Here is a 25,013-nt window from a genome sequence, read left to right on the forward strand (position 1 = left end):
TGCTTTTCCCTGGGAATGGGTCTATGGCTCATTTCTGGGCTTTATGGGCTGCTTGTGGGGAGCAGGAAGAGAGGAAACACTGTTGTCTGCTCTGTACACAGACTTCCAGTTGGCCCTCATTTTAAGGACAACATTTTGCTTCCTCCCTCCTGTCAGCCCTGGCATCTAGGACCTACCATCTCAGTAGGGCACACTGTGGGCCCCCCATCACCACAGCTCCTCCGTCCTGCTCGACCTGTCCCCGTTCCCTCGTGTGCTGCGGTTGTTCTGCAGTGACGACTCAATCTCGTTCTCTTCATGGGGCCATTCCTCCCTCGCCCTTAATTTCCTTCCCAGTGATCGTAACGGGGTCAGGACAGGGAAGGGAGAAGTAAACGCATATGTTCAGTTCATCATATTTAACTGAGTGCTTCTAAGTGTACTCCTAAAACCCATAAAACCATTCCGAATGTTACTTTTTTTTCTTTGAAAAGGAAATCTCCTTTCCAAATCACTATAGAAAGTAAACAAAGGAAGTTGCAAACAAACAATAAAACAGAAAATGTGATAGAAGACAGAACATTTTGGTCTAGCAATTAGTAAGAGAATTAGAGCTAACTGGTTAAATGGCAAAGTCAATTTATTAGGTTGTTAAAGAGAACTAAAAGAAATTACATTTAAAAAGTGGGAATGACAGGATATGTGAAGAAATGCCAGATGAATTTACCAATAACAAAAGCAGTGTGGCAGTATTCTTATCACAGCAGAATTCAAGGCACAATGTTATCTGATGCTGATAACAGATGGAGACTGTTAAGATGGAAAGTTTTGCAAAACAACAGCATCAAAACAGAAAGCAAAACCTATTAGAAATATAAGGAAAATCTGACATGGAAGAAAAGCAAGGGTGCAGAGAATTTTAACAATATAATTAATATGTTTGAATTAATAAACTATAGAACAAACAGGATAAACTTTTTAAAATGGTCTTGTTATTGTTATAAAAGACTTGAGACTACAAAGGAAACTCAAAATCCACAGAGGAGAAATTTCACAGAAAATCTCTGCTACATCTACACTTGTGAAAAAGAGCAAAAAACCTTTAAATAAAATTCCCCAATGGCTGGAAAGCAAAATCACCATTCCAAACAAAAATTAGTTTCCTAAAAATATTTAGATCAAAGCAAACCTAAGAAGTGCAACTGGAGACGACTCAGGATCATAATTATAGGAATGTTATTAAACTTCAGGAAATGCTATCAAGGTTACTTAGCAGAAACGCGCGGCCTTAAAAGCTAAAAATACGCTTGCTAAGGAATGAAGCACTCCCCCTAAGCGGTTACGAGCACAACAAAAATCTCTCCCCCAAATTAGACTAGTGAAAATAAGACAAAAGCAGATATTAAGAAGTTAGGAAATACAGAGGAAATTACCATAATAAAAGTTAGAGTAAAACAAAAAAAGATAAACTTCGAGAATATCTAAGGAAGACAATAACCCACAAGGTTGGACTGTCCAAGTGGTCATGTTCTCCTCTATACCTGTTGGCAGACCTTCTTTCTCATTGCTGATCCATATGGAGCACATTTGAAAATCTCAAAAGAAATAGATGATTTTTTTAAAAAGCAAAGAAATGATCCCAATGGCTAAGGTAGAAAACAGACCAATAACCATGTAAGAAAATTAAAAAATGCTCAAAATAGTAATCTCAAAAAAAGGGCATTCCTGTTAAAAATCACGCAAGAATCCTGACAATCACCTCTATGATTCAATATTGTTCTTGAATTTCTTGCTGTCATAAGAATCAAACAACTAAAGCACCAGCTTTGAATATTTCAAAAAAGAACTTATTTGCAAATGATATGATGGCAAAGCTGGAGAGCCTAAGAATAACAAAAGAAAAAAGCTGGAATTCAGAAATAATTTCAGTAGCATGGCTGGATATGCCAAATATACAAACATCAATAGGTTTGATTTATCCTAGTTATGAAACGTACTTGGGGATGCATTCTTATTCACAATAAACAAAATATCAATTATGTAAAAATAACCTTAACAGAAACACACTAGATTTACATGAAGAATGAAGAATGTTACACAGCTCTACCAAGATAGAAAAGAACATTTGATGCTATGAAATTGTTTTTTGAAAGACTGGCATCTGAGCTAACATCTGTTGCCAATCTTCTTCCTCCTCCTCCTCCTCCCCCCCAAAGCCCTCCAGTACATAGTTGCATATTCTAGTTGTGAGTGCCTCCGGTTGTGCTGTGTGGGACACTGCCTCAGCGTGGCCTGATGAGCGGTGCCATGTCCACGCCCAGGATCGGAACTGGTGAGACCCTCGGTCTCTGAAGCCAAGCATGCGAACTTAACCAGTCGGCCATGGAGCTGGCCAGACGAAACGTTAACATAAGTGGGAAGCAGATGTCAGGGCTGAAAACAATGTTACTGTCTGAACTTCTAGAGTGAAGAACTATTGACAGAGAAGAGCAAAACGGACGACTGACAAAATGACTGGACTTTTAACAGTAATTTTATTAATCTCCTTAATTACAATTAATACAATGACATAATTTACTAAATTACAGTCTTTAGGAAATGGAGGGCAGTGAGACCAGACAGATCAAGATTTATTCCTATGTTAATCATTCATCCAGTGCGTGCCAGGAAAGTAGAAACTATGCAGCAGATCTTGAGTTAAGGTAAACGTCTGTACATACGGGTCATTAAAATAAAAAGGAAGCAGTAACAGAGGGAAAATTCACAGTGAGCTCCTCTAGCTCTCAGATGGACATCCTTCTGGCCAGGGACACCTTCCAGAACATGTGGACCCAACTCAATCAGGACAGACTCAGAAGTTTGAGCTTTTTTGAGGAGATCCGAAATATTTATTGCTTTACGTTTTCAAGTAATTAGTTGGCCAGAAAAGGAGAAAATTTCCTGCAAAAACATTGTTTTTAGTTAAATTGAAGCATAGCCACATCAGGAAAAATTTTCTGAGTAATCTAAACCTAAGAGATTCTAAAAACTACGAACCTCCACAATACAGTTTCTCGTGAGGAAGGGAGCCCCTGCTTGGGAAGGCGAGCCAGGAGAAGAGTGGAGGGAGTCAATGGAGTATGGGGTGCCCAGGGGCCTAGGGAGCTGGGGTGCAGGAGGGCCTGCTCCCTCCCCAAAGTCAGCAGGCAGCAAAACGACAGGACGTGACCTCAGGCCCCCTAGCACCATTAGTGGATCATGAGTGAACGCAAATTCTCTTATCTCCAGTTCTCTTTCGTTTCCACCTCTGGAAAGGTGACAGCAACAAGGCAGTGCTGTCCTAGTAGAGGAGGGCATCTTTACCATGTGCTCATTAGATTTTCCCAGAGGGGCCAAGAGATTCCACAGCCTTCTCATTAGAGATTTCTTTTAAATATCTGGCAATAAGTAGTAAACTGTATCACTATCATTTATCTGCATGGACCTTTTGAGTGCATCTAAGTAAGAAATTCTTGGTCAAGATATCGTTTTGCAATATTGAGGGGTACTTTAAAAAAAGCCTTAAAAAATTCTAGTTCTACCTGGAAGGAACAAGAAAAATCATCTTATAGAAGAGACTAGTGATGGCTCATGGCAAAGGACCAGAGATGGGGGGGGCTGCCCTGCTGCACTATCGTGCTCCGACCTGCGGGTCTCCAAGAAGTCCCTTTCATGGGAGACAAAGAAGGCTGCTCCTTATGAACACTCCCAGCGCTGGGCCCTGCCAGTGAAGTTACCTGGTGAGCCAGGCTGGAGCAAGTTCCGGATGCCCCTGTCTAGGCCTCACCGGGGCCTCGTACATCTCCCTTCTCTATCCCCAAGTTTTCCATTTGCACAGCGCCCAACAGTGAGAGCTCATGAGTTTCCCTGAGGCCATGACCACCCTGTGGGTACCACAGCCTTTCTGACTCAGCAGGACGAGAGGGAAGAGAGAACCTCTGAAGACAGAGGAGGGGAGGGGTAACATCGCCTTTGACCTTGAGCCAAGTGTTGCACGGAGTTGTAGGAGGAGAGAAATGTTTGGTCCATACAGGCCATCAAAGATGGCTTGTAAATTCTGGACTTGTGCACATTTAACTGTGCATAGCCCCAAGAGGTAAATCCAAAATCAGAGAAACAGTCAGCAGTCATTACCCAGAGTCCCTGCTTCCTGACCTGATGTGCAGTGTCTTACTTCAACCTGCATTTCTGCTTCAGTAGTTTCTTATCAGGTAGCTTACAAATTTTCTAGAAAAAAATTCCTAGAGCAAATCTTAGAAATCTTCATCTTAGAAAAGACGAAGTAGAAAGAAAATGAGAGAGAAACAATTCATTTATATGATCCCCAAGGAAACATTGTCAAAAAGCTTCAAGTTGAAGATAACTCCATTGACAATGGACTCAGACCAAAAATGGAATTATACTTTTCCTGAACTTCGGATAATCTTCAAATTTCTCAAGGTACCACCTAAAATAAGAAAAAATAACATTAAACAAAAGAAATAATTCTGTCGCAAACATTTAACAGATGCTAACAAAAGCGACATTATTTTTCATTATACAGGAATACTGAGCTTCTTCAAAGTAGGAATAAGAGCTTTGGCATTTCAGATACATAGTTTGATTTTGTCCATATCATGAATAATTAAATATATCTGATTATAAAGTGTGACTCACAAGAAGGAACCTATATAGTTCACCTTTCTATTGGCAAGGAAAATGACTGACATGTGATATAGATGCTGATAGCATGTGCCAGCCCTGGGAAGCAGGCAGACGGCGTGGAGGAGAGGAGCTGACCAGGCATATCTTGAATATCTTCTGGTGACTCGGACAGCTTTCTCAGGCCTAGGAGAGAACCACGGCTCCAGACCTCTGGTCTATTGCAAAGGCACCCAACTATGTGCTGGGTGACCCTCAACAGACCTGGGAAAATGCAACATGGGGTTGCTCATAATGTGGCCCAGCACTCAGAACAAACAGGCATTTTAAGTTTCTATATAAATTGCATCAACAAAGGCACATGCATTCGTTTGGGGGTAACAGCTCCTTGAAAAGAGTGGCAACTAGGTGGATGGAGTAAAAATTAAAAGTAATTTCATAAGATGGAGAAATAGGTAGAAAAAAAGGACTTTCCATAAGCACCGAAGAATGCGAAACAGACTAAAAATCCTGATGGAAAACGATTAGCTATTTGTAGAAAAGGCAGAAATGTATGACAACAACAAATGCAAGGTGAGCCAGCTGAATCCTGTCGACTTTACACAAGTTAACACTGTAATCCACAAATGCAGAAGGATAACATGTTAGACCGCCATGGGTAATTTCAGATGCTGTTCTGTGTCCTCAAAAAGGCACGTGATGAGAAAAATCCTGAGAAGCTGCTCAGTGGACCTCTGGACCAAGCACCCCTCCCCTGACAAGAGGGTAGAGTAACAAGAGCTTTTTCCAGGTCAGTGATGCGGCTGGAGACCAGAGTGCCCATCTCAGAATGTGGCTACAAATAATGGCAGCGCAAAGCTTGTGCAGGTGCATAACACACGTGTTTACTCATTAGTGATTGAAAGTTTTCAGCACACCTGTGCTAGGCTGAAGGTGTACCCCCTAAATTAATATGTTAAAAACCTAACGCCCGAGGTGGTGGTATTAGGAGGTGAGGCCTTTGGAAGGTGCTTAGGTCATGAGGAAGGAGCCCTCAGGAATGGGGTTAGTGCCCTGATAAAACAGGCCCCAAAGAACTCCTCGCTCTTTCTGTCACGTGAGGGCACTGAGAAGTGTCGTCTGCAACCTGGAAGAGGACCTTCACGAGACCCGACCATGCTGGCACCCTGATCTTGAATGTCCAGACTCTAGAACTGTAAGCAATAGACGTTTGTCACTTAAGAGCCACCTAGTTGATGGTATTTTTTGTAATTAGAACCTGAATGGACAAAGACAGCCTGCTAGGGATCTAGGTCATGGACCACGAACAAGTTTCTAAGAGCTTCCACGTGGGTCAGCAGCACTGAGCACTGTGCACTGAGAGGCAGGGAGGCCAACTCCTTGAAACTGCCCACTGAAGAGGGACATACTGGTCCCAAAAGGGCGAGAGCAGAAGCTGATGACAGCTTAAAATCCACAGAGACAGGACAGCCATGTCCACACACACCTGCATGATGGTCCGAAGTGCTGTGCGCTGGCTGACTCCTCACCAAGTTGGAAAGAACGTTTGTCAGATCAAGAATTTCTCTCCCAATAAAGGGATGTTCTTCAAATATGTCAAATTTATTTCACAGAAATCATTATATGGGAACAAAATATACTCTGTTAAATGATTAAGTAGATTGAAATTTTCTCATTCATTTAATCACTGAGGTCACAAATCCACCTCAAGAAATTATATTTTAAGATTTATAGACATATGCGTATGTATAAATATTTTTTAAAGGGAAAGCAGCATGATTTCTACTATTTTTCTCACTCACCCTGGAATCAAACCTGACATTTGACACTGACCAGGGCTGGACACCAATTTTTTGTCTTGATTTTACTGTTGTCGAACCTGAACTAACAGTCCACTGCCTTTTTGTTGCAAGTGAAGTAATCCCCTGCTGGGGGATGCCCATTTCATCACATTGAGATTCTGCTCAATCTGAGATAATTCTTCAAAGCAGTTACTGTTTTTCTGGCTCACAAACAGCTCAGTGTTGCCAATTTTCTGGTGGAGACAGGTCACTGACAATTGAGTAAACACTTTCTGAGCAGCCACAAATCCTGCTTTTTGGATTCAAGTCTGATGAATGGGGCTGTGAGATGAAGGATTTCATAAACATATTCTGGTTAGGCCTTATTTTTAAAAAATCATTACACTATCAATCATAGTGTCTTGAAGACACACTGAATTCTTTTTTTTTTTGAAGAAAATTGGCCTTGAGCTAACATCCATTGGCAATCCTCCTCTTTTTGCTGAGGAACACTGGTCCTGAGCTAAAATCTGTGCCCATCTTCCTCTACTTTATATGTAGGATGCCTGCCACAGCATGGCTTGATAAGCGGTGTATAGATTCATGCCCGGGATCTGAACCAGTGAACCCCAGGCCGCCAAAGCAGAACACACGAACTTAACTGCTACGCCACCGGGCCAGCCCCTGAATTCATTTTTTTAAGTGACATTAAACTTAACAAATAGGTAAATGTGCAGTGATTTTTTTATTTTAATAGAGTCCCTCCTCAAAGGTTGTCCTCAATGGCCGGCCCCCAGCTTCCAGGATTTAGGCGTGAACAAGTACCTGTCTGGGGGCGGCTCCGTGTCTAAGTGGTTAAGTTCGTGTGCTCCGCTGCAGCGGCCCAGGGTTCGGATCCTGGGCAAGAACATGGCACCGCTTGTCAGGCCAGGTTGAGGCAGCGTCCCACATCCCACAACTAGAAGGACCTGCAACTAAGATATACAACTACGTAGGGGGCGGGGATTGGGGAGATAAAGCAGAAAAAGAAAAAAAGAAGATTGGCAACAGTTGTTAGCTCCGGTGTAATCTTTAAAAATAAAAAATAAATAAATAAATAAAAAATTAAAAAAAATTAAAAAAAAAGTGCATGTCTGTCCTCGGCTGTCATTTCACGGAGAGCTGCAAAAGCGTGTGCAGCCAGCGCATTGCCCCATTGAATAAGCGTGGCTGCTAGAGGCTGGCGGGGAAGAAAACGGTGTGAAAACATGCCTCCCTATAATTCCTAGACCCTTTGCCCTCCAACCAGAATATCTGTTAGCAACTCAGCACAGTGGAACCAATATTTCCGATGTAGAGTCTAATGATCAACATAATCATTTATGAATTTAAATACTTCACTTCTAGCTGTTATAGAAAGAAATTCACTGTAATAAAATATTGCTTTGAGAACATTCTGAGAAATCAAATACAGTGCAAGGAATAGCCCCACGGATTGTCTTCTTTTAGAATCAATTTATCTGATGGTTTAATTAGTCGGGTTCGTTGGATTATTAACAAAAAAGGACAGCTTTTCTTTTGTCCTTGGTTTATAAATCCAACATTTCTGAACATACTTTCACCAAAGTGAACTGATTCATTGTTGATCCATTAGAATTGGCTTTGCACTGACGTCAATTTAAACAGCAAATGAATGACAAAGAGCCCTTTCAACTCATGAATCTTTCTGCAAAGAATACCTTTGGGCTTTCATTAACAGAGACTTCAATTTGCAAAGTGGAGTTATTTATTTTCTATTTCTCTAAGTTTCATACTCAAATGCTGACAGGGATCTGCCCCTTCCCTTTTCATTTGAGAAAACATCTTTGCAACTGACTTGGCATGCTCTTGCTTAATCTTCCTCTGATCCAATTTCTTAAAATATCAGTATTCTCTGGTTTGTTTTTATTATTAGAAACCAGCCAATATTCATTTTTTAATTATCTAATATAACCGACGTACAGAACTACATTTTCTCCCACAGGCGACGGCAGCGATGAGGTGGTGGTCTCGGGCCTCTGCTCTGTTGCTGGGAGGAGAAGGGATCCCCACATGCACAGGACATCAGGCTGGGCAGAGATTCACTGGTGGTTGTCATTGTTGTTGCATGAAATCTACCTTGGTGTTATGCATTTTGAGGATTTTGTTACACATATTTCGCCTAAAGTGGTAACATTATTTCAGTGAAGACTGTTTAGAATATGACTCTTTCTGGTTCTGAAAAAAGCACTCCATAGAAAAACAGCAGAAGATTTAGGGAAAACTCCAGTGTGACGTCCTGTAACAGAGGAGAAAACTGAGGGCTTCGAAACTAATACTGGTTGCCCTTACTATGGCCCAATCGATTTTAAATGGCCGAAAAGCTTGTGGGTTATTTCCTAGGGTGGCTATAACGAAGTGCCACCAACTGGGGGCTTAAAGAAGAGAAATCTATTGTCCCACTGCTCAGGAGGCCAGGAGTCCGAAATCCAGGTGTGGGCAGGGCTGCCCCCTCCAAAGCTGTAGGGCAGGCTTGGTTCTCTTGGTTCTCTGTCTCTGCCGTCGCATGGCCATCCTTCCTGTGTCTGTGTCTTCACACGACCTTCTCTTCTTGGTGTGCGGGTCTGTGTCCAACTTTTCCTTTTCGTAAGGACACCAGCCATGGCGGATGTGGGGCCCACCCTACTGCAGTGTGACCTCATCTTACTGATTACACCTGTGATGATCCTTTCCCAAATAAGGCCACCTTCACAGGTTAGCCAGGGTTACGACTTGAGCGTGCTTCTGGGAGGACGCAATTCATTAGCCACAGCAGCAAAGCATTCCTGAACTGCAGCGTTTTCTGTTACTTGTGACACTGCACCCTTTTCCAGAGCCCTTTTTGGTATGAATGTCCTTCACACCTCTGTCGTCTCAGCAGGTCGGCGAGGCAGACAGGTCCTGGCTCTTGGAGCTTGCTCGCCCCTCATTGTCTGTCTGTAAAGATGCCACACTCACCAGCACAGCCGAGCACCTCAAAACATGTGGGTTCTCCTCTTAGGATCTCAGTAACTCTCACGCTTTCAAGATAATGTCTTCGAATATTAGCTACCTAGGTGCTACGGCTCTGACTGCTCTCTGTCATTATCTTGAATAATCCTGAGCATCTTTCAATACGTGGTGAGCCTGGGCAACAAACTTAGGAATTTTCACTCTGAAAAGTCTGCATATTTTCCACTACGCCATGATATCTCTCTCTTCTTCTGTTGGCTTTTTACCTGTGTCCTCTTCCCAAAAGAGAGGACACATTCCGTGAAGTAGGACAACATTACAGATTTTTGTATGCCTCACAGCATTGGCGGCATCCGAGATTTTGACGTAATGTTCTGGAGTGAACGAAGCCAGTGAAGCGGTGCAATGCTCTCCCTAGCTCAGAGGACATGCAGGATCAAGGTGGGCACCAGGGCAACCCGCCCAGGCCAAATTTCCATCCTCGCTGCAGCATCAGTGGACCACTGCAATGCTGAGACGGGGCTGAGGTCTCTCCCTTCTCAACGAGACCTGCCTTCCAACCTGTCTGAGACTTTGTTCCCTGAGCCTCAGTGTCTTCATCTGTTGGACTGGAAAGATGCTCTCTAAGTTCACTTCAGCTTCAACATCCTCTATTTTTTATTTTATTGGTCAAATGGATCACAGGCCCTTTGGGGCTCTGATAAAGGCTGAGGCCCCACGCTTTGGAAAATGATGTGATTGGGGGGTGTGCAGAGCCTTGGAGCCCATCAGGGACCCAGGTCCGCACAGTGGAGAGCCTCTGTGTGAATGAACACTGTGAGGGCCTGAGGCTGGGACGTCCCTCCAGCTTCGGGGTTTCCTCCAACTGCTGCTTTCTGTGGTCTGTCACTGCGCAGCCAGCATTCCCTGCTGTAGACAGCGCGTTCCAGGACAGATCCCAAATGCCCCACTTGACAGTTAACTTCACCATTGAGTCCAGCAGCGTAAATTCAAAGAGGCTCAGAACGGGGTGGAGCCAACGATGTGCTGGCGTGTATCTGACGATTCCTTACAGGGCGGTCATTCTTCAGGTATTTGCACGGCTTTGTAACTTGTTTAGCTAAGAATGGTATAAACAGACCGGCAACTCAAATTAATATTAACATTTCAAAAATGTAACCTGAGGGGAAGAGAGACGGATTTGTAAACCCTGGAGCGAGGTCCTGCCTACCCAAGGGTGCTGCAGTGAGGGGACCTCGGGAGAAACCTCTGTCCCCATGTCTGACCAGGAGGCAAAACCTTCAGCTAACGATTTGGGGGATAAGAAGGAAGGAGAATCCATGAAACTAAAAGTCACTGGACAGGAGAGCAGTGAGATTCACTTCAAAGTGACAATGACGACACATCTCAAGAAACTCAAAGAATCCTACTGTCAAAGACAGGGAGTTCCAATGAATTCCCTCAGGTTTCTCTTTGAAGGCTGGAGAATTGTTGATAATCACACTCCAAAAGAACTGGGGATGGAAGAAGAAGTGATTGAAGTTTATTAGAACAAACAGCGGGTCATTCAACGGTTTAGATATTCTTTTCATTTCTTTTCTTTTCCTTTAATCCTTTTTTAAAAAAATAGTTCTTTTGTAATGTGGTGTTCAAAATGGAACTGAAAACTGGCACCCCGCCTCTTTAAAACATCTGGTGATTTGAATTCTAGTGCCCATTATTCATTATCGTTTGTTTTCAGTGTGCTGATTTTTGGTGATGAAACCTCAGCCCCCTTCATACTGCCCTCTTCTTTCTAAAAATTACACGTGTGCACAGAGAGGGCACCTCTCCCAGGACTGTGCATTTTCAGGCTCGTGATAAATAAGAGCGACCAATGAGAGTGTCGATAATGACTTTCCAGTTGGCCCTGAAGTTCTAGCGTGTGACTGCTTCACTCCTGGGCTGTGCCTTTCCACGGGAGATGGAAGTTTTTCAGAGAACTGAACTGTGGAAAAACAACCTTTCCTTAACTTGAAGCTACTTTTAAAAGCTGAGAGTCTGGACCAAAAGACCAGCTTAGAGTCAAGATGATAGAGATGGTGAGAGTAATGACTGACTCCAAAGATGGCTTCACTGAAGAGAAAGCATTTTAAGATTAAAGAAAAATCTTGTCAGAAGATCCCAGAAAGGTTCTAATTTCATCAGCAGATAAAAAAGTTATTCATGCAGACGTGTATACAACAGAACACTGCTTTTTGTGATTTTATTCATACTTTTTGGCCTGGGACATGGGTTTTAAATGGACATTGTCCGTACCAGCTTCATTAACAGAAACAAGAGGTTTGTAAAAACTGAAAAAAAATATAACTGGAAAATTGCTACAATAAGGTAGAAAACACATTAAAAATGCTAAACGTTATTAAGTGTTTTAAAACTTACTGGTGATGATGCTGTGCTCTGGTGAATAAAAAGCAGAATGAGAACAGAGCAAAGGCCCCACCCTGGATAGACCAGCTGGCCAGGGCGTAGCCACACCATTCCACCACTTCTCCAAAGTAGTTGGCTGCACTTATGTACTCAAATAAGCCTCCTGGAAGAAAGCAGACCAGGCAGTGCGTTCACCAAATGATGCCTCAGGAAATTCCGCCTTAAGAGATCCTTATTCAGAGAACATAAATTCCACTCTGGGAAAATAGAAGCTTTACAGAATTTTAACCGATGAAATATACTCAACCATACTAGCTTTACTAATTCTCATCACAATTTCTGGTAGTAACTAAATACCTATAACAACACCTACGATTTATCTGAACGTAAAATGCCACTGTTTTGGTATACTTATATATCACTTCGCTAGTTCATGGCTCAAGGACAGAGAATACAGAATAACAATGAACAAACTGCCTTCACAAAAGGGACCTATATAGAACCTTAGACCAAAAATTGAAGACAATAGAAATTTTCAAGGATAGATTCATTCATTCATTCCTTCACTCATCAAATCTTCACAGATTCATCAGGTCGACATTATCGGCCAGACCCTGCTGTAGGCACTTGGGGTACTGCGTGGACAAGACCCCCCCATCTGGAACAGTAAATCCAGTGTACAAACCAGGGAAGTACAGAGCACGGCAGAGGCCTCAGGTGCTGCGAGGAACAGAGCAGGGGAGAGGCCTGGGAGTGGGGCTGGCGGCGGAGGGAGGTCGTGGTCACAGACGGTGGTTGGGACCCACCTGGCTGTGCAGGGGAGGCTCCATCCAAGACTTTCAGGGACAGCTGGGCTGCAGCTGTTGGGGTGGGAGCGCCCCAGGCAGGAGAAGCAAAGGCCCCGAGGCCAGACAGCAGAGCACGCTCCCTGGACCACCTCAGGGCACAGGTGAAGGGATGTGGGGTTTGCAGGAGTTTGCGGTCATTTGAGTGTTGTGTTGTCCTCCCTGTATGGCTTCCAGGAAGATAAGTGGAGGAATTTCAAGCTAAGCACTGCCATGCGCTTTCTAGCTCCGCTGCAGTTTGACTTTACCTACAGAGGGCTTTTTTTTTTTTGAAAGACTGGCACTTGGGCTAACATCTGTTGCCAATCTTTTCTTTTTTTTCCTTCTTCTTCTCCCCAAAGTGCCCCCAGTACATAGTTGTACATTCCAGTTGCAGGTCCTTCTAGTTGTGCCATGTGGGACACCTCCTCAGCATGGCCTGATGAGTGGCACCATGTCCGTGCCCAGGATCCGAACCGGTGAAACCCTGGGTCGCCGAAGTGGAGTGCACGAACTTATCCACTTGGTCATGGGTACAGCCCTACTGAGGGTTTTGTTTCTTCATTTTTAGAAGCTCTATTGCTTCCTATCTTATGTCTGGTTGGTCTTTTTTTTATAGCGTATTACTTCTTTATTCATAATTTCAATCCTGTCTTATTTTTATTTATTTTATTTTTTATTTTCTTGAGGAAGACTAGCCCTGAGCTAACATCTGCCAATCCTCCTCTTTTTTCTGAGGAAGACTGGCCCTGAGCTAACATCCCTGCCCATCGTCCTCTACTTTATATGTGGGATGTCTGCCACAGCGTGGCTTGCCAAGTGGCTTGCCAAGTGGTGCCATGTCTGCACCCGGGATCCGAACCAGTGAACCCCGGGCTGCTGAGGCAGAATGTGCACACTTAACTGCTGAGCCACCGGGCCGGCCCCAACCCTTTGTTATTTTTTAAATATCTAGTATTCATTTTGTAATCTGCTTCTGTGAATTCTAAGACCTGAAGTCTTTCAAGTTCATCGACACTCATTCATCATCCTTTGTGCTGACATCTTTCCTCGTGGGCTCTGCAACCTTCCAGGTTGGCTCTTATTCCGTGGTCCATGGTCCGTCAGGCTCTCTATGGCCCGAGTTAAAGGCAGATGCTCCCAGGGATCTGGGCTCGTGCTGGCCGACGCGTGAGGCCACCACCCGCTAGGACCACACAGATCCTCGTGCACGGCTGGAGGTTTTTTGTACCATCCAAGCGGGGTGAATTTGGGCTACAAGCCAGCGGGAGGGCAGCCGTGGTTACGGACTCTCACCAGGCGCACTCTGGACTCCGGCACTTGCTTAGATGTTGCCCTCTGAGGATTACTTCCTTTCTTGATACTGACACATTTAAACAGATTTTTTAAAAGTTTCATCCAACATTTTTAATTGTTTTCAGAAGGAGGATCAGTCACATATCACTTCTATTACCAGAAACAAAGTATCGGACGCTCTTGTAAACCAGGAATTCTTCCTCATACTCTCTTTCCAAACACAGACATAACTGGAGTGTCCTTTTTGCTAACAACCATTTGGTTACCCAGAGTTGGTTCTTTTATCATTCTAATGAAACAACAATCATAATTACTGCTATTAATAATGGCAACTCACATTGAAAACTTGCAACTAACAAATACTGGACCTTACTTGTTAGATCTGGCAAAATTGACACAGCAAGGCACCAGGCAATGCCACTTGACAATGACTTCTCCACTCTCAGTACCTACCCCTGGGTATTTTGTACTCGGTCTCCCCTGGTTTCCTGAGATTTCTTAGGATATGATCTGAATGGATGTTTATCAGCATGCCTATTAACCACAGGACAAAACCTAAAGAAAAAAATACACAAGACTATTATGAGTAACGAACTACAAAATTTGAGAGTCCAAGCCTGAATGAATAGTATCATTGTAATCTTTCATATGATCGTTATTAGTACAACATCTTAGCCATAATTGATAGGAAAAAATCATTATAATAAACATTGCCTTTTATTTAAAAGATAATTTATAAGCACTGCTCTCAAGTATGCTAAATAGAGCTTAGTTTTTCTAATAACTCTAATAAATTATCTAATCCATTCAAAATACTTTGACCTGTTGGCCACAATCCATGGTTTTAGGATGACTGGTATGATTAGAAACAGGACTTCTGACTTTGGCACAAGGCTTCTTCCTAGAAAAAGGGGTTACTGTCATCAGGGAGCCAGCCCACGGGATTACTCATCCTCACGACAACTGTGGGAGGCAGGACCACCCTCTCCATGTGCAGAGGAGAGGGAGTCCCAGCACGCGGTCTCATAACTAGATGTGTTCAGGCCCCTGGAGAGGTGGTGGTTCCTAAGAGACAATCCCTGGTTCTCTTCTTCCTTGGTCACCTCTTTGAGCAATTTAATGCACACGCACCACTTCCCCCACTACTAATTTCCTGCTCGCTCAGCGATCAGCATTCCTGGATCTGTTCATCCACTGCTGCTCCCGACAAAACTGTCAACTGCCAGCTGTCCGGCTCATCCGAGACATCCCAGAGCATCCCCGATGTCTTATCTCCCATTCCTAAACGTCTGCAGAGGTTTTCTATCACTTAAAGGAGTACCTTTAAGTTACTAGCATCTTAATAACTTACTAAGTCACATTCTTACTAGTATCACATCAATTAATTCCAATAAGAAAAGATAAAATGCAAAAATAATGTTTCATAAAAAGAACCACTTCATTTGATAAAAATTTAATTCGATTGTTCTCAAATATTAAAAGAATGTCAATGGCAAATTGTGCTTAACGGTAGCATTCAATTCAATATCAAAGAAACGTACACTTGGAGTAACATTATTATTAATTATCATCACTTTTCCCAGTGACCTAAAATAATTTTTCAGTTACAATGGGGACATGTAGGACCTTGCGGTCTACAGTAAGGGTCTCAAGATTTCTTCCTTCTGATTTCACCACTGTAGGCAGAATTTCTTTAGACAGAAATTATAAACAGTTTGCACCAAATTTTGTAAAATGTTTAATAAGTCACTTATTGGATCCATAAATTTATGGTTGATTTGCTACCTTTTCGCATTTCAGTCTGTCACCTCTGGGTAATTTGACCCCCAATTTGAGGTTCCAGAAAGAAGCACTCTCCCCAAATTCCATGCTTACTTTATTTCTCTTCTAAGAGACAAGCTCCCTTAATTGCCTAGATTGGTAAAAAAAAACTAGTATTTGTGCTCATCTAAGCCAAATATTTAATTCCATTTTTAGGGGTCTTAAAACCTTCTAGATCAACCACTTTTATTTGCTCTGAAAGACTTTTTGTTAGGATATTATTATTATTACTTACTTAGCTCTCATAGTAACTATGTAAGTGTAATTAATTATTCACATAATTTCATGTAGTCTCCTTACAAAAACTATAAACTCTACAAAATAAATATAATACACAAAAGGTAACCTAGTTTGTTTCCCAATTGGCATATTTTTTCATTTTCAAATCTTTCTGTTTAATTGTAGAAAATTCTAGAGGTTTGTATACAATTTATTGGTGTCTTGACTTTTAGACCAGCTTCAAGGCATCTGCAGGTGATGTGGTCTGTCTGCCAAGCTCCTTTAAATGACATTTAAATTCACAGACCAAAAGGATTCTTTGCTTTGTTGTTGTTTATCAAAAGTATCCAAACAATTCATCACAGTCCTGTTAGAATCTCAAATAAATATTTAAAACCTTTATCTTTTTAGTTAAAAAACAAAATCCCCTTCCTCCTTGACCTCGTAGCCTTCCTTGGGGAGAACCAGCGAGGTCCGCTGGTTTCAACTCAGGCTCTGCTCCTGCCTTGATTTAGACCTTGGACCGACGGCTCACGCCTCTGACCTTTCCCTTCTCACCTGAGAAGGGCCTAATTTCTGCCCTTTTCAGGACCGTGGGAAGCAGAATGTGTGTGTGGGCAGAAGCCAAGCCTTCTTCAAGGAGCTCCAAAGCCTGTTCTTCCTGCTTCTTCGGGGTCGGGGCAGAAGAAAATTGGGTCGTCAAAGGGCAGGTCAATGAGAAGACAGATGTGGCAGTGCACAAACAAAATTAGCCTAGCATTTCATGGAGACACAGATGTGGAGCCAGAAAAGGATCTTAAAAACATTCCCCTCCATCCTTCCCGTGAGAGATGAGGAAACAGAGCTCTCAGTGCAAAATTTCCCAGGTCTGACGAGGGCATAGCCCTTGGAAGATTTTAATCCACAGAAAAAAATACGGCTGAGAAACGTGAAATGCTCTGTCAACAACAAAGGACTATGCAAATATTAGTTTTCTCTATTATTACAAATTCATACACATAGAGAAAAAGCCAAGTGGAATATAAGGTTGCTTCATGTAGCTTAAGGTAAAGTCCTGTGGGGAAGTTTGAAAATTTGATGGACTAATTTCAGACACAGTTTGCTACCAGGGGGCAAGCTACACCTGAATGCACTAGAATTTCTAAACTCTAGGACAAACTACATAAATATACAGGAGAACCTTCCTTATAAACAAGAGCCCCAAGATCACATATTTTTAATGCTCTTGCAAATATTTTTGATTGCTAATGCTTTATTTTCATTTTTGCTCAGAATTTTAAGGTTATCATTAGAACTCGGAAATATACATTAATTTACATTAATTGATAAAAAGAAAAACCAAACGTTTATTCAAGTTAGTGTAATCATAAAAGTCTAATTGCCTTCTTGGGAGATAATCCAGTCTTTTTCTCATGTTCCGGAAGAAACCGCAGGAGGTTTAATGCCTGTCTTAGATTACATGGTCAACTGGTGGCCATGTCTCCTCAAACCTGGCACGCCTCCCACTCTGCTGGAGCTTGTTGCTATTTTTAGGCTTGCCTTTCAAACAGGTATTGGCACATTCAGCGCCTGAGTGGGCAGACACCAGGCACCTGCGTCATCGTCCACTGCTGATGGTGTGCTGGGACAGCCTGACTACCTCCGGTGCTCTGGCCCCCTGCTGCTAGGTCAGGGACCATCACGGACTCTTTGTTCTCTCGAGAAGAGCAGACTTTGTAACTGAAAACTACTGGAATATGAAAATTAAAGTTATGACTCGAATGACAGAGTGCCTCACTAAGACACCCACCTGTCAGGAATCGGGGGTCAGTGACCCAGTCATCAGTGTACACCGCATACTGGCTCAAGTATCTGCTTTGCAAGTAGCCGTTATAGGTACAGAACATGAATGCCAACACACACAAGTGCAACGGCATCGGCTTTCCTCCTCGGATCAGAAATGGGAAAATCAAGCACCTTCGGAAACAGGAAACAGAAGCAAATTTTAAAAAGAACAAACAACCAACAATAAGGAATATGATTGTTGCAATTCTATTTTAAATGTCTTGGACTTTTAATCTCGCTTCCTTGTACAAAAGTCATTCCCACTAATACTTGTATTGGTTTACTATATCTGTCGAAAGCAGAATTTCCCACATTTCAATAATCTACGCCATAGTGCACAAACTCAGGATTCTAATTATACAGAATGGGAAACAGACACATGGAGTTAGAGAAAACAGGCTTCAAGAGTCTCCCAAAATTTCCACTACCCTAAAACCAGTCACTCATTCTAGTCTGAGCAATACAATTTGGAGGACACCATCTCATCCATCACCATCACAGAGGCTGTCAGTCACTGAGCGCCACCTGCAAGGCCTCCTAGCTTCCGGGCAGGAGCCACTGCTCCCCACATTTGACAGAGGACAAGATTAAAACTCAGAGTAGATAAGTAATCTGCTCAAGGTCACAGGGCCAGTGAGTGGCTGAGTTTAAGCATAAACCTTGGTAATTCAAAGATCATGTCTTCTTTTATACCACACTACTTAGGTGCACACTACCAAAAGCTTAAAGACAAAATATAAGGACAAGAAATTAGGAACTTATGGAAAGGATGCAAGATTTTATTTTGTGTTTGATTTTCTCTTTAAAATAAATGTGCAATACATTGAAAGAGGGGACATCACTACATATTCTATAGACCTTTAGTGGACAATAAGGAGCTATTACGAATGACTTTATGCCAGTAAATTTGACAACCTGGACGAAAATAGGCAAAATTCCTAAAAGACACAGATGACCAAAACTGACCCAAGAAGAAATCAACAACTTAAATAGTTCTCTAACAATGAAAGAAATTGAATTTAGACCTATGAAATTAGAGAAAAGGCAAAACTAGAGTCAGGAGAGGTGATGAAGCACAAAGAGATATTTAAGGGGAACACAACTGTTCTATATTTTGATCATGGCGATGATTACACAACTGTACACAATCATCGAAATTGATCAAACTATAGACTTAAAATGAGTGAATTTCATTGTATGTAAATTATACCTTAAAACAAGGAAAAAATGTAAAAGCTTACTATTTGTTTCCATTCTGGTCATCTACCCCAGGGTGGAAACATACTTAATTATTAACAGTAATAGTAGTAGCATGATAATCATAATATAATGTTGGCTGTGCATCTCCAAGGCGTTCTCTCCCCCACAGTCTCACTCAACCCCTTGAGAGAACATTCACAAGAATCAAAAGCAGTCTTCAAGGTTCTCGCCTTGTTCAGACCAACTCCCCAAAGAAGACTTCATACAGGGTTAGGGCAAAGCAGTAGTTGGGTATGAAGCATCCATTTGGCTATGATGTCATGAGTGAGGCAGTTATTTATCTGGAAGCTAGAGTGTTGGCAAGCACCTAAAAAGAACAGGGAATCCCAGCCTCTTCCCTCTGCTTTGTGGAAACATGATCCTTACCTGGGCAGATAGTTGGTACAGTGGGCTGGCATTTGGGATGCAGGCTCACTGTGAACGCTTGCACTGTGAGAGGCCAACATTGCCTGTGGATGGAGAGGATTGGGTCTTGAGTGGGAAAATGTGTGTGTCTTGGACCAGCGTGGGCTCCCTTAAAAACAGGCAGAGATTTTGCCTTGGGATCAGGCATTGTTGTAATGGTGCTTTTCCGGGCCCTGTTCCTCAGCCAGGGCAGAGGGCCTCGTCAGACCCAGCAGAGACACTCAATGGTGGAAGACAAAGCGGTTCTCACTCTATGACTGAGTGCACAGACCTGAGAAGCGCCCAGGGTGAACAGCCTCATTTCCAAAGTGAGAGGAGGGCATTCTTGAACCATGGGGAATGGACAAAGGAGAAGAGGATGAGACAGTGGAGAGAAAACTCTCCTGGGAGCTAAGTTCTCAAGGAATTACCCAGGAGGCAAACTGCAGTATAGAACTGAGTGTGAGAACTCCCAGTTTGAAGAAATATGGAAGAAAGAGTAGGAAATAAGCATCATGGGAGAGGCAAGTGCTGGCCTTGGTTTTGAAAGATCCCTGTTAAAAATCCAGAGTACTCAGTTCATAAGAGACTGGGACTGTTGACCTGAACAAAATCCACGCTAAACTCAACACAGGATAATAGGAATGCAGGGCCAAAAGGGGAAAGGAAAAACTTTCTGATGCTGGAATATACAGAATAGATACTAAAAGAAAATGATCTAGGGAAGAGCTCTGGGCTAGTTCTCACAAATTTCTAAATTATAAGTGAATGAGGTGTTAAAGAAGCAACTTGGGGAAGACATTCTGCAACTGTGGTAGTCATTCCCCTCCAGGAAATGAAAACACGGGAGATGTTCCCTCTGGGAGATGAGAATCATGTACAGCAAACTTTTGATAGATTTCTCCCAATTTGGTTTCAAGTTCAAGACTGACTTCTGAAGAACTGGCAAACACTGGCTGGCACCTTGTAGAGGTGAAGCCCAAACCTCTGTCGTTTGATCTTCACATCCCCTCCCTCATCTGCCACTCGTGATCTTTGCCTGTGATGGCAACATGAGTCTAGATTAGGTGTCAGCAAGCTGCGGCCCCAGGGCCCAATCCAGTCGACCACCTGTTTTAGTACCACCTGTGAGCCAAAAACATTTTTTACATTTTTAAATGGGGGGGGGGGTGAATCAAAAGAATATTTCATGATACGTGCAAATTACATGAAATTCAAGTTTCAGTGTCCATACATAAAGAAGTATGCACTCGGGGGGCCAATCAACACCTCTCAGTGTGGCCCCCAACCAGTCAAGGTCTGCAGTCACCTGGCCGGGAAAACAGGCTCCACATGCCCAAGCGGGATGCCTAACCTCTGTTAAGTGGAGGTGCAGTGGATGAAGAAGTAAGCCAGGGACTCTTTGCCACGTGAGCAAAGGCAGGCGTCCCACATATAAAGTAGAGGAAGATGGGCAGGGATGTTAGCTCAGGGCCAGTCCTCCTCAGCAAAAAAGAGGAGGATTGGCACCAGGTAGCTCAGGGCTAATCTTTCTTAAAAAAAAAAAAAAAAACAAATAAATAAAAAAAAGAAAAAGGCAGCCTGGCTTCAGGTAATACCGAAAAAACTTGCTTGGCTGGATAGAATGCAGCAGAATCTGAGGTGAGGCAGCAGCTTCCAGGGCAATAGCCAGGGACTCTGACAAAGGCAGAGCAGCTCTGAGCTGATGTTGGTGACAAGGGGAAACCACTGTCCACTTCTAGCATGCATGTGTCCCAGGTGAGCAGGTAAGGGCTCAGATGCCGCTCCACACACAGCAAAACCAAGGGCGGCATGAGAAGACGCTGCCTGTGCCCTCAAGAACTCAGAAGCCTATGATCAGCAGGAGGCGACCTGGGGGCAGACAGGACGCAGGTGAACACTACAACTACTGAGGGCCTCTGGACAACCAAGTTGTTGCGTTGTGGATTAAAAACATTCCTACAAAGGTCCTTCGCCATCCTTGGGGGATTGGACAGGACCTCGTGCAGTTTTTCCTACAGCTGTCCCCTGTCCCCTTCCTGGCTGGCCTTCCCTTCCCTCCATGGCTCTTCTGCCAAAAAGATCCAGAAGCTGTTCCACAATCTGTCTGGCGCTCCTTGACTCCCTATGGGAATATCTTGTCTCTATGCCCCCAATAACGAGTACAGTTCCAGGTACACAAACCTCTCCTCAGTAAATGTGTGCCGAATAAACACAGGAAAACGCCCAGGCCTCCGTCTCCTATAAGCAAACAAACCTTTCCGCCTGACCCTGGGAGGCCCCTCTAGCTGGCTTTGGTCCTCACCTCTCCCTCATGAGGCTCAAACTCCTCTAGGGCAGAGCCTTGCCTCACTCCTCAAAGCTTAGCACGGGGCCTCTGAAGACATCTGCCAAATTCCCGAAGTCAATACCTGCTTCGGGCTTGTTGGAGCTTGTCCCTAGTTGGTTTCTCTTCCACCAGCCCGATTCAGGCTGGCATTCATACAGTCTCCTTTCTCACTCAGCCTGGTGTCATCTGTGGCACGCTGTACAAACGGGGGGCTCTGTACATGTTGACTGGCTCAGTGGATGGGTTGAAATAAGTGCTCAGTGTTGTATGCGTTTCGGTCCTCCCCTAGCGCTCACTGACTTAGGTCAAATGACCGTTTAATAAATTAGTTGCTTGGGTAGAATGGAAAATGTTTATCTTCCTATTTGGAAAACTTAAATGTCCCCAAAACACACAGGCTATGAGTACAGTAACATGTACAACTTGAAAAAAGTAGCCCAGCTGTTTAAAAAACTACACCTGACACAGCAAATCCTCGGGAGCAGAGTATCTAAAGCCACTCATCTTGGAACTAGGGGTTTTAGTCCCAGCGATCTCGCGTCGAACAGCCTTGGGGAAAAGTGAATTCTCTGTCTCAGTGGCCACATCTGGATGAAATGAGCAATTCAAGTTTTATCACTCTAGAAGTGACTCTGGTCTTTCGGGAGGCTGCATTGAGTCTCCCACCAGAGCGAGCCTAGATACAATTAAACACAGTGTCTTAAATTAAAAAGTTTCGACTCCAGGCTTTCAGACAAGGCCCTGTAAAGTGCTGCCTTTACCCCTTTCCGATGCCATGTCTTTACAAGTTCTTTATTGGAACTCAAAGCTGGCAGCAATGTGCATGAGTGACATGAAGAGAATGTACGTGGATGTGCCCATTTGCATGGCAATATAAAACGGTATTATTTACCAATATTGACCATTCAGATTTGCCAGCACCATGCAAGCATTTTATGGAGTTGCCTTTATTTTCATACGCATGCCAATCCCACAGGATGGTCGCATCACTGTGCACATTTCACAGATGGGGAAGCCCTGCTGCAGGGCAGCTCAGTTACTTATCTTAGTCCTGAGTGTTGGGGGTGGGATAACACCTGGCAGGCTGACTCCAGAGCTGGTTTCTGGCCATTAGAGAAATGGACAGGGACAGACACAGGTTCTGGCACATTTGCAGCGAAGCATATACAGACATGCACATATTATTAATATCCAAATTGCAGTAATGCTCAATCACATTACAAAAAAATCTGGCAGGGTGACAATAACCTTGCTTAATGGAATACTCTTGGAATGTCAGGGACACAGGACTCAGAAAGCCTTTTTGAACACTGACACTGCCCATTCAACGTGCCTGCATAAGAACAGATGGGGACACACGCTGAGCCAGGAATGCTAGTCCTGAGAAGCAGATGAAGAGAGGTTTACACAGACACACACACTTCTTCCTATGTCTCTACGAAGTGGCTGTTATAAGGGGGGGACCCAAAACAAGAGAGGTCAAGTAACTGGCCCACAGTCACAGAGGAAGTGAGCCCCACTCTCTTGGATGCAGAGAACATTCTTTTCACCTGTGCAGCCTTGTCAAGTCTGAATGAAAAATCTTAAAATTTTATTTTAAACTTTTCTTCAGCCATTTGGTTTAGGCGTATAAAAGTTAAAGCCTAAGGCTGGAGAGAGCCCCCAACTTATTAGAAGACCTGAAAACCAAAGATTTGGAAGTCACCTTTAGGACTTTATCTGTGTGTAAGGTCACTTCTCCGAAAACCACTGCCAGGGTCCTGGGGCCCCTGCACAAAGTCCAGGTGAGAGTCCCTGAGAGCGGCGGGTTCAAGCTGAGACAGCCCCTACTGTAAGGGGGAAAGAAGTCCTTTTGGGAAGCCAGGTTTCTAAGCTGCAGGTTATCACTTGGCTGGGAGAAAACACCTCTACCCACACCAAACAAAAGGGGAAACGCAGAAAAGGAGCAGAAAAAAGTTGCTTAGGGTGACTTGAGATCACCTGCATTTACCTAAGACACCACCCGATAAAAGGGATCCAAGTTCAGGATTATGAGGTAGTTACCTTCTAGATTAAGGTTTACAGAAAACTCTTTTCTATTACTGCCTTTTAATTCCTCACTAACCGTCTCCCTGTCTCCCCCACTTTTCAGACATGTTTGTTTCCCAGCTAACTCCCCGGCCAGCAGACACAGGGAGACAGCGCTGGGGTGTTGGGAGGACTCCAGGAAGTCGGGGTGAAGAGAGAGGACCCAGGGAGGGGTCGACAAGACGAGGGTGCCTGGGGGGCGCAGGGTGGTGGCACCGGGGATGGCCGGGGGGAGAAGGCTACAAGAAGGCGCTGGGGGAGGGGGGGGAATAAGGAGAAGACCCTGGGAGCGGAAGCCAAGAGCGTAGGCAGAGGGAGCTGGGCCGGTGGGCACAGGAGAGGCGCCGGGCAGAGGGTGCAGGCAGAGGGGGCCAGGCCTGGGGTGCAGAAAGAAGGAACCAGGCCGGAGATTGTAGGCAGAGGGAGCCGGGACAGGGGTGCAGGGAGAGGGCGCCGGGCCGGGTGCAGGAAGAGGCGCGGGGCCGGGGTGTAGGGGGAGGGCGCCGGGCCGGGTGCAGGGAGAGGCGCGGGCCCGGGGTGCAGGCAGAAGGAGCCGGGCCAGGGGCACAGGGAGAGACGCGGGGCAGCCGGCCGTTACCGTTGCACGTAGTGGACGAGGAACATGGCCAGGAGAATGCTGTTGGGCCAGCGTTGGAGGCGATCGGCTGCCGCCCCGGCGCACACGAAGAGCGGCACGGCCAGCGAGGGCAGCTCTTGCACAGCCCAGGCGGCCCGCGCCGGCAGACGAAAGCCGGAGCGCGGGGACAAGTGGCGCCCATAAGGAGAGCTCACCAGCTTCAACACCACGAAGCACAGGCAGGCCGCGGCGCACAACAGGTAGGCGAGCGCGTCCAGCAGGAAGCGCTCAGCCAGCTTCATCGTGGGGCACGGCGCGCGCGGTCCATGGCCCGGCGACTGCGGCAGGCAACATATAGGGCGGCGGCGAGGGGGCGGGAGGCGCGGTTACTCGAGACCCACGCGGGCTGCGAGCTCCCCGGGTCCGGATCCGCACGCTGGAGGGAGCGGTCAGGAGGTACGCGGGGCGCAGCGGAGGGCGGGCCGCGGGCGGGCTGCAGAGCGGCCCGCCTCGCCCACTCGGCAGGAGCCCCGCCCCACCTCAGGCCCAGCACCGCCCACACGCCGGAGTCCCCGCCCCCTCCCTGGCCCGCCCCACCCCCGCCGTTCTGCGCACGC

The 25,013-nt window shown here is 44.7% G+C and overlaps 1 protein-coding gene across 1 annotated transcript; it reads right to left on the minus strand.

Moving 5' to 3' along the window:
• Positions 1-2,494: 2,494 nt before the first annotated feature.
• Positions 2,495-24,845, minus strand: SRD5A1 (steroid 5 alpha-reductase 1). The gene is made up of 5 exons (XM_046671102.1): positions 24,418-24,845; positions 17,745-17,911; positions 14,369-14,470; positions 11,808-11,958; positions 2,495-4,444 (listed from the first exon to the last, which is right to left on the minus strand). Exons 1-5 carry the CDS (start codon positions 24,696-24,698, stop codon positions 4,378-4,380), a joined length of 768 nt encoding a protein of 255 aa, XP_046527058.1. The 5' UTR covers positions 24,699-24,845; the 3' UTR covers positions 2,495-4,377.
• Positions 24,846-25,013: the final 168 nt, after the last annotated feature.

Source organism: Equus quagga, chromosome 9, assembly GCF_021613505.1.
Source record: "Equus quagga isolate Etosha38 chromosome 9, UCLA_HA_Equagga_1.0, whole genome shotgun sequence".
Classification (NCBI taxonomy): domain Eukaryota; kingdom Metazoa; phylum Chordata; class Mammalia; order Perissodactyla; family Equidae; genus Equus; species Equus quagga.

Coding starts and splice junctions, on each gene's coding strand:
- SRD5A1 (XM_046671102.1), bottom strand. CDS start 24,698: ATGAAGCTGGCTGAGCGCTTCCTGCTGGACGCGCTCGCCTACCTGTTG. Junction 17,912..24,417: donor CTCGTCCACTACGTGCAACG/GTAACGGCCGGC, acceptor CTGTTTCCGAAG/GTGCTTGATTTTCCCATTTC. Junction 11,959..14,368: donor CGAGTACAAAATACCCAGGG/GTAGGTACTGAG, acceptor GCTTTCTTCCAG/GAGGCTTATTTGAGTACATA.